The 9,959-nt window shown below is 39.5% G+C and overlaps 1 protein-coding gene and 1 pseudogene across 2 annotated transcripts in view; both read left to right on the forward strand.

The window, feature by feature from the left end:
• dcun1d5 (DCN1, defective in cullin neddylation 1, domain containing 5 (S. cerevisiae)) overlaps positions 1 to 3,999 on the forward strand; it is a 28,305-nt gene extending 24,306 nt beyond the window's left edge. For both annotated transcript variants that reach the window (XM_060923457.1, XM_060923458.1), the window contains exons 10-12: positions 179 to 283; positions 644 to 746; positions 3,599 to 3,999. In XM_060923457.1, coding sequence (XP_060779440.1) covers positions 179 to 283; positions 644 to 746; positions 3,599 to 3,654 — 264 coding nt within the window. In that variant the 3' untranslated portion in view covers positions 3,655 to 3,999. The remainder of the gene's footprint in view (positions 1 to 178; positions 284 to 643; positions 747 to 3,598) is intronic.
• Positions 4,000 to 5,596: 1,597 nt separating this feature from the next.
• Positions 5,597 to 7,954, forward strand: LOC132888245 (piggyBac transposable element-derived protein 3-like; annotated as a pseudogene).
• The last annotated feature ends 2,005 nt before the right edge of the window (positions 7,955 to 9,959 follow it).

Here is a 9,959-nt window from a genome sequence, read left to right on the forward strand (position 1 = left end):
GTAATAGAAGTAATAGAAGCCTACACTTTTTCCCCTCTCTTTCTTGCAAAAAGAATTAATTTGCTACAGTTGTGGCCATGTTTAATAAATACTCGGATACGTGTATATATGCATACAATATTTTTCAGGAAGCCCTAACAGAATATCTTTATCCATAATGTCTGTTCTTTATCTCTAGGATAAAGACCAGCGTAGTTTAGACATGGACACTGCAAAGTCAATGTTGGCGCTGCTTCTTGGAAGGACATGGCCCTTGTTTCCGGTGTTTCACCAGTTTTTAGAGGTTGGTGTGTGCATCTTTATTATGGAACTGTTCATTATTGTGGTATGTGGAGCATACATATTACTATATTTTACAGGGTACAAGCTATTTTCTTTCTTATTAGCTGTTCAGCTAATTTTCACAGCTTAATGTTATGCCTGTTTAAGTTTTACAGCATAATTGCAAACAATAAACTCGACCAATACTGGAAGTGAAGTCACACTTGTAATTAAAAAGACATGATGAGCAGAAATTACTCTTGAAACCTTTTTTTTTCCTTCTTTCAGACTATAATACACTGTTAGATTTTATACCACGCATGTAGAATTGAACTTGTAGTCCAAATATGGTACCCTCACACTTTTTCCCTTCTCCTTTTAGCAATCCAAGTATAAGGTTATGAATAAGGATCAGTGGTACAACGTCTTAGAGTTCAGCCGCACTGTTAACTCAGACCTCAGTAACTACGACGAGGACGGAGCTTGTAAGTCTGAGGTCTTAATCTACTGTAATCATTCATTTCTTTTGACCACTTGAGTTCCTTCACTGTAGCTTCACACATTGTCATCTCTCAGGCCATAAAATTGTGCGGTAGTCATAGATGCGACAGTATACCTAGATAAACAAAGAAAGTGGTTATACTTGTGGTGTAATCATCTAGATGATTGTACCATAGGAACAGTCCCAGGTATCATATGTTACTATCAATACAGTTTTTCAACTGGGTGGCCCACATTTTTATAGGTTTATAAATTAGAGAAATGAAATTACCCTCTTGTAATTAAATAGTGAAGGTTAGATTAATCACATTGAAGCCTGTTTAAAAAATATTTATTATTTATCCCAAACGAAATAATTTTGTGACATTAATCATGCGATAATGATTCATTATTATGTGTAAATATGTACTATGATATGTGATGAACATTTGTATCTGATTGGTCAGGTGTTGATTCATTTTCTGTAGCAGCAGCTCAGATGAGGCAAATCACAAGTTTATGTTAAAGCACTCGTTCCCGTTTTTACTACTCATTCTCAGGGACGTGGAAGCCGGACACTCTAGATAATCTAAGGCTAATAATAACGGATTTAAAAAAATGTGTAATTTAATACAGAAAATCTAATCATTGGTATGTTGAAGCACTTTGTAGATGTCTAAGTTTTCCACCATGGGGAAAGTCTTAAGGACAGAGGAGTTTGCGCTGTCTGATTTCTCTAACATGACAATTTTTTTTTCTTTAATTTGAGAGAAAAGAGAGGCTATTGAGGAAACAATAGGAACTGACTTGTCACATGAACATTCCACAATGTTGAACGTGACTAAAATTATGGAAAAAAATGTTGGATCATTCTTTAATTAGTAAAAATTTAATCTTCAAGTTGTTGTGATAAAAGAAGAATAAAACACTTCGAGGTGTGCTGTTATTTAACAATTATTCGCCAAAGACGAAGTGAATAAGAACTGAGACGAAGTCGAGGTTATTATTCACTGATATTCACTGAGCCGGATGTTGTTGTTTTTTTAAGTATAAATATGAAGCTGATTTTTATTTTTAATCAGATAAATATAATTTTTTTTCAAACTTCAAAAACCGCATGCAAACGTTATAACAGCGTGGCACAGGGTTGTCACTTATCTACAGTGGGGCAAAAAAGTATTTCGTCAGCCACCAATTGTGCAAGTTCTCCCACTTAAAAAGATGAGAGAGGCCTGTAATTTTCATCATAGGTACACTTCAACTATAAGAGACAGAATGGGGGGAAGAATCCAGGAAATCACATTGTAGGATTTTTAATGAATTAATTGGTAAATTCCTCGGTAAAATAAGTATTTGGTCACCTACAAACAAGCAAGATTTCTGGCTCTCACAGACCTGTAACAACTTCTTTAAGAGGCTCCTCTGTCCTCCACCTGTATTAATGGCACCTGTTTAAACTCGTTATCAGTATAAAAGACACCTGTCCACAACCTCAAACAGTCACACTCCAAACTCCACTATGGCCAAGACCAAAGAGCTGTCAAAGGACACCAGAAACAAAATTGTAGACCTGCACCAGGCTGGGAAGGCTGAGTCTGCAATAGGTAAGCAGTTTGGTGTGAAGAAATCAACTATGGGAGCAATTATTAGAAAATGGAAGACATATAAGACCACTGATAATCTCCCTCGATCTGGGGCTCCACGCAAGATCTCACCCCGTGGGGTCAAAATGATCACAAGAACGGTGAGCAAAAATCCCAGAACCACACGGGGGGACCTAGTGAATGACCTGCAGAGAGCTGGGACCAAAGTAACAAAGGCTACCATCAGTCACACACTATGCCGCCAGGGACTCAAATCCTGCAGTGCCAGACGTGTCCCCCTGCTTAAGCCAGTACATGTCCAGGCCTGTCTGAAGTTTGCTAGAGAGCATTTGGATGATCCAGAAGAGGATTGGGAGAATGTCATATGGTCAGATGAAACCAAAATAGAACTTTTTGGTAAAAACTCAACTTGTTGAGTTTGGAGGAGAAAGAATGCTGAGTTGCATCCAAAGAACACCATACCTACTGTGAAGCAGGGGGGTGGAAACATCATGCTTTGGGGCTGTTTTTCTGCAAAGGGACCAGGACGACTGATCCGTGTAAAGAAAAGAATGAATGGGGCCATGTATCATGAGATTTTGAGTGAAAACCTCCTTCCATCAGCAAGGGCATTGAAGATGAAATGTGGCTGGGTCTTTCAGCAATGACAATGATCCCAAACACACCGCCCGGGCAACGAAGGAGTGGCTTCGTAAGAAGCATTTCAAGGTCCTGGAGTGGCCTAGCCAGTCTCCAGATCTCAACCCCATAGAAAATCTTTGGAGGGAGTTGAAAGTCCGTGTTGCCCAGCGACAGCACCAAAACATCACTGCTCTAGAGGAGATCTGCATGGAGGAATGGGCCAAAATACCAGCAACAGTGTGTGAAAACCTTGTGAAGACTTACAGAAAACGTTTGACCTCTGTCATTGCCAACAAAGGGTATATAACAAAGTATTGAGATGAACTTTTGTTATTGACCAAATACTTATTTTCCACCATAATTTGCAAATAAATTCTTTAAAAATCAGACAATGTGATTTTCTGGAATTTTTTTCCCTCATTTTGTCTCATAGTTGAGGTATACCTATGATGAAAATTACAGGCCTCTCTCATCTTTTTAAGTGGGAGAACTTGCACAATTGGTGACTGACTAAATACTTTTTTGCCCCACTGTATGCTGACTTGAATACTTTGTTTTGAAATCGATAAAATAAATCACAGTTCCACCTTACCTTAGTCTCGTACTAACCCCGTCTCCTCTGTCCTCCACAGGGCCGGTGATGCTGGACGAGTTTGTGGAATGGTATAAAGCCAGACTGACTTTATAGCACCACATGGTCATGTGTGTAAAATTAAAGGGCAAAGAAAATTTAAGGGCAAAAGCACATCAATGGACACCATCCCTCCACCCTAAACAGTCCAGAGAGTCACTTGCACACCTTCTCATGAAAGCCATCATGCTTCTTGTGGGCCCATCACAACCCAGAGACTTGCAGTGTTAATTTAACTTGAAAAGGAAAATGTCTGAAATGGAGGGAACTACTTTAACTGTGTTGCATCTTTCAAAGCACTTTCATTGCAAGTGTTGCTCAGCCTGGTGGAGGGAGGTCATCTGTTTATGTAATATTTTTGTTTATAGTGTTTTCAAAGGAAAATAAAGGAACTGTATGGAATTGCTGTTCTTTTTCTTGGTTATGTCTTTGAATTATGTTGAATATATTTGCAGAATGGTCAAAAACCCAGCAGTATTCATTAATTACTGACAATGCTGTTGAATTCTCGATTCTGATGGGTCATCGTTGATAAATTTTCCATAACAGCAGCTCCGAAAGTAGTGACAGTGGACTTTTAATAAATAGGCATGTAATGCTATATTGTATGCTGATAAATCACAATATAAAATTAACTATTCAAATTGATGAAATAAAAAATGAAGAATTGTGATTTATGAGGCTGCTTAATCTTAGTTTTTAAGAAGCTTTTATTTTTGTCACATGTACACTCGAATACAGCGAAATTCCTCTGCATTTCAAGACAAGTTTATTTGTATAGCGCTTTTAAAAGACATTACCACAAAGCGGCTTTACAGAAAATTAAAAGCTTTAAACATGAGCTAATTTTATCCCTCATTGGACCCATTTGAAGCAGTGAACGCACAAGTGAGCAATGAGCACATGCACATACCCAGAGCAGCGATACTACAGTGCCTGGGGAGCAGTTGGGTTTAGGTGACTTACTCAAGGGCACTTGAGCCATGATACAGTATAGGGGAAAGTGCTGCTCATTCATTCAACTCCACTCACGTTTTTCTTGACAGTCCTGGAAATCGAACCAGCGACCTTTTGGGCCTGAGGCTACTTTGCTAACCTTCAGGCCATGGCTGTCCCATGGAACTTTCCTAGGTGTAATTGCATTGTTTAGAGAACAGAGGGCCCAATACCGTGCAATAGTGGGAATACACATGACTTCCCCCTATGGTGAAGTCACACATCTCTAATGTCACAACAATGCACAAAAAGCTGATCTAAAATGGGAAAGAGCTGTTGTGGGATTGACTGACTGTACAAATAGTTTCAACAAGAAATCAGTGCTCTCTTTATATAGACTGCTGAAAGCTAAAGAAATGAGAAGCAAATGGAGGTAGTACAAATGTTGATAAAGGTTTTAGAAAGGGCCTATTTGCTATTAACTTTTTCATTTTTTAATAAAAGGGATTTCAATTTTTTTGTAATTTTAATAGGATATATTTGACACCATCCTTTTATAAATGTGGGTAACTAATTGTTGGTTATTAAGAAAATGAAACCAAAGTATTTTTATTTAACGAAATGAATAAGTTGATAAATAGGAAAACAAGTGTTGCATTTTTAATAAATTTTCTTCATTTATTTTTTTTCAAGAATAACATTGGAAAATCAAATTGTTAAACCTAATACTGTAAAATGAATCATTAATTAGGTGACTCGTTACATGCCAATAGTAACATCCAAATGAATTTGCCTGGTGGGCATGCTATATAATCAAAACCTGATAATAATCAACTGATTAGGAAACATGTTTTATAACAAAGAAAAAAAATTTCATTGTTGAGATACAATAGAGCCCTGTGATGACCTGGCAACTTGTCCAGGGTGTACCCTGCCTTTCGCCCGTAGTCAGCTGGGATAGGTTCCAGCTTGCCTGTGACCCTGTAGAACAGGATAAAGCGGCTAGAGATAATGAGATGAGATACAATGGAGTTTTCTGGAAGGAGACTTTTATTTGACATTTATGGAAGGAGTCTCCAGTGCCAGTGCTTTGTAATGGACAGTTTTCTGCTCCAGGAAAGTGATCAGGAAGAGAGGACTTTGTTCTTTCTAGTTTCTTGGTCACATGATAAACTGCATTTCATCTGTCTTAGGCTATTAGAAGAAGATGAAGAGGGCATTGAAGTTGAGATAGAGGAGGATGTCTCAGAAGTGGAAGTAATTTTGATCCAGACTTTGAGGAGACTGACCAGTCAACAGATGGAGAGGCACCTGAAGAACAGGCACCTGAGGAGACATTCCAGTCCAAGAGTGGAGACTTGCTCTGGTCTTCATCCCCCCAGGACAGAGGAAGTAGAGCGAGAGTGGAAAACATCATAAAGATGACGCCAGGGCCAACACAGTATGCAACATCTTGTGTGGATGACATCAAGTCCAGCTTCCAACTCTTTTTACCAGAGTCCATTGAGGGAATTATACTGGAGATGACAAACCTGGAGGGGAAGCGTGTGCTTGGGGACACCTGGAGAGAATTAGACCTGGTAGACCTCCAAGCCTACATAGGTCTGTTGATTCTAGCAGGAGTATATCGCTCAAACAATGAGGCTACAAAAAGTCTATGGGATGCAGAGTCTGGCAGGCCTATATTCCGGACAACTATGTCCTTACGACAGTTTAATCTCCTCTCAAGAATTATTCGGTTTGATAACAGAGATACACAATGCATCCGCTGGCAAAATGACAAACTGGCCGCCATCAGGAATGTTTGGGGCAGGTGGGTGGAGCGCCTACCACTGATGTACAATCCAGGCCCTGAGGTGACAGTTGATGAGCGCCTGGTTCCTTTCAGAGGTCGCTGTTCCTTCAAGGTGTGCATTCCAAGCAAACCAGGGAAGTATGGAATAAAGATCTGGGCAGCATGTGACTCCAGGAGCAGCTATGCCTGGAATATGCAGATATACATGGGGAAACCCAGTACTGGAAGGGCCGAAAAAAAACAGGGCATGCGTATTGTGCTGGACATGACAACTGGTCTCCAAGGGCATAATATCACGTGACAACTTCTTCACATCATATGCTCTTGGTCAGGAGCTGCTGAAAAGAAAGCTCACCATGGTAGGGACAGTGAGGAAGAACAAGCCTGAACTTCCCCCTGCACTGGTATCGACCAGAGGAAGAGAGGCACTGTCATCAAAATTTGCTTTCACTGACACACACACTCTTGTGTCATATGTGCCCAAGAAAAATAGAAATGTCATCCTGATGAGCACGCTACACTAAGACGCCACTGTCAGCACCACAGAGGACAGGAAGCCCCTTATGATCCAGGACTACAACAGGAACAAAGGAGGCGTTGACTGCCTTGATAAGGTAATGTGTAGTTTCATCCATCATGCGTTTTATTTTATTTTTATTTATGTGAATCATAGCGGAGCTCCAGCGGAGCACCATACCTAAGAAAAAATGGTAAACCCATAGAGTCGATTTTTTGTAGTTTGTCCGTGTACGTGTACCACCAGTCATACACACTGCCTAGTGGTCAGTGTTAGTGGCCAGTGCTAGCCAGTAAAGAAATAAAACAAAAGAGACTGGCTATGACATAAGAAAATTCTACAACCCAGAAACAGATGGGAGCTCCGCTTTTAGGCAGTGCCTAAATAAATAAATATATATATATATATATATATATATATATATATATATATATATATATTAGCATTTTGTGTAAGACAGATACAATATTGTTTCCATTATCTTTCATTGCAGCTTACTGGTACATACACCTGCAAGCGAATGACAGCCTGCTGGCCTGTGGCAGTGTTCCACAACATCCTTGATGTGTCTGCATGCAACGCATATGTGGTGTGGACAGCGATCAACCCAACCTGGAATCAGGGGAAGTGTTTCAAGAGGAGACTCTTCCTAGCAGAGCTGGGGAAAGCTTTGGTGACTCCTCTTATTCAACGGTGCCAGCACATTCCCCGCACACCAGCCTCTGCCAGTCTGGTTAGGAGTGTGCAAGCCCCAGCCGCTGCCCTGGCCACTCTCCCCCAAAAAGGACAGGGGCAGAAAAGGAAGCGCTGTAAGCTCTGTGCCCCTAGAGACAATAAAACAAGCCTGAGATGCTGCAAATGTGATCGCTACGTTTGCAAGGCCCACTCTGACCTGAGTGTCAAATGCCACTCATGTCCATGAATTCACACACACACACACACACACACACACACACCATGTTGAGGAGTTTGGTCTCTGGTTTTCCCTTTCTTTTTTACATAACATTCATTCTGTTATAAATTTTCAGTGCCTTTTTGTATTTTGAATGTAGTTATTCATGTTAACCACTACTCTGAGGCATTGTTCACAGCTAAAGAGTGTTAAATAAAACTTTGATGGTGACTAATGTTTTTTTTGTTAGTCTAAGAGCAGTTAAAACAGACCAGTCAAATTTGACCGGGAACACTAAAGTAAGGGGTGGGGGGTGAACACGACAGGAGGGTTAACTTCAAGAGAGAGAATAAAAGAGATGGTGGTGTGGGGACAGTTGTTTATAGCTGATGTAACATAAGTGATAGCAGGAACTAGGATTTTATATGTAAGTTATAAAAGTATGACATCATTCAGTAATAAACTGAAATTTGTAATTGTTTGGTGAATTGCTGCAGTATAAGAGAAATAAGACACTTGACATGCTGTTATTGGAAAATGAGGCATTTTGGGGTAATTCCACTTTGCTTTATTTAGAGCTTCTTCATACCTTCCCATCACTGATAATTCCCCCCAGGTGTTTTATTCCTCACAGGATAGTGTGTTAAGTGAAACCTTTAGAGAGGAAATAGATTCTCTTGAGTCATTCAGGTTGCTGCATGATACAGTATATTTCTTTTTGCAGAAGTAAATCATATTATGTTCCAGACTGTATGTCATCAACTGAAGCGGAACCTCAGTTCATAATTCTTTGATCATAGACCTGTTTTACAGATAATCAGACCAGATACACACTCAAATCATTCTGAACACACACTTTATTATAGTTTACCCACTAATTAATTAAGGGTGCTGACTGCAAAATTGAATTCTGGGCAAAATGTTCTATTTCTATTGCTGTTGGACTTCTGAGATGTTGCCCTGCTGCACACACTGTGTATCCTATGTGTAAATGTTTTGCTGAGATGAAAAGTGTCCCACACTTTACAGTTTTGGAGATTGCCAAAGCAAGTGAGCAACAATATCGCGTGACCACCATTGGGCGTGTTTGACCTACTTTTAACCAAAACAAGTCGGCATGGGCAAAAAAAAAAGCCAGCAGAAAAGAAAAAAAGCCTGCCTAGTGAGTGCAAGTACGAGATAGACCAAGGTTAGATGACGTCATTTTTCTGGACAAATAACTAAATTATTCTAGGCAGTGTTTAGCTATCTTAGCCTTAGAATGCATGGGCTTGACTCCACGGTAGCGAGTATGGAGTTATACACCTAATGTTTTGATCTTGCAGAGAAAGAAACGATAGCACAAAAGCAGTAATAGAGAAAAGATATATTTGTCTTTTGTTTTACGGATCTATTCGTGAATGTCAACCACAAATTACATCCCTGCGACTCAAAACTCTCTGAGGTCAATGCAGAGTCACAATGTTTTCCACGCGTGGCCATCTTGGTGTGACGCAGTTCCATAGTTACGCTAATTTGTTAAAGCTCCTTGCGTTCAGCTGTTTCCATAGGGCCATACTGTTTACCTCAAGAGGTAGGAAAATGAGCTTCAGTATATCAAAATGATCACATCTCGTCTGTGTGATATTGTTCTTGCGGGACAAAGAAAATGTCATGAACAATAAAAAATTTCATCTGACTTTGCAGTCAGCAACTTTAAGAACAATAAAAAGTGTTCCACCAAATCACAAAATCCTTGTATTTAAGGACTTATTCATCCTCTGATTCTGATTTTCAGAAGTAAGTTCTGTGTTAGAAGTGCGTGCACTTGTTTGGTGAAGCAGTTACTGGAAGACTGTACATTAGCATAAGCCTAGATTTGTCTGAGAGTTTATATTAGACAATTATAGAGTATGTTCTGTGCCACAAGTGCCTAATTAGAATGATCTAGATTATCCATTTCCAGTTAGATCTAGATTTTTCTCTCACTGAAATAAAATATCACAAAATTGTTTCTTAGAATCTCATCCACAGTTCTTATTTATTACTGAACATTTCAAATTCTAGCATTTGAAACTTGAACTGTGTTCTTGAGGTTTACCAAATGACATGTTAATGCAGGGTGTTCAAAAACACGCATTAGTGTTATCGACGTGTCAAAATATCACAAATCCAGTGGCAGCATATTTATAGCCTCTTTAAAGTGCACTCTTGGAACTTTTAAAATATTGTAACATTTTCAA

This window comes from Neoarius graeffei, chromosome 6 (assembly GCF_027579695.1).
Source record: "Neoarius graeffei isolate fNeoGra1 chromosome 6, fNeoGra1.pri, whole genome shotgun sequence".
NCBI classification, from domain to species: Eukaryota; Metazoa; Chordata; class Actinopteri; order Siluriformes; family Ariidae; genus Neoarius; species Neoarius graeffei.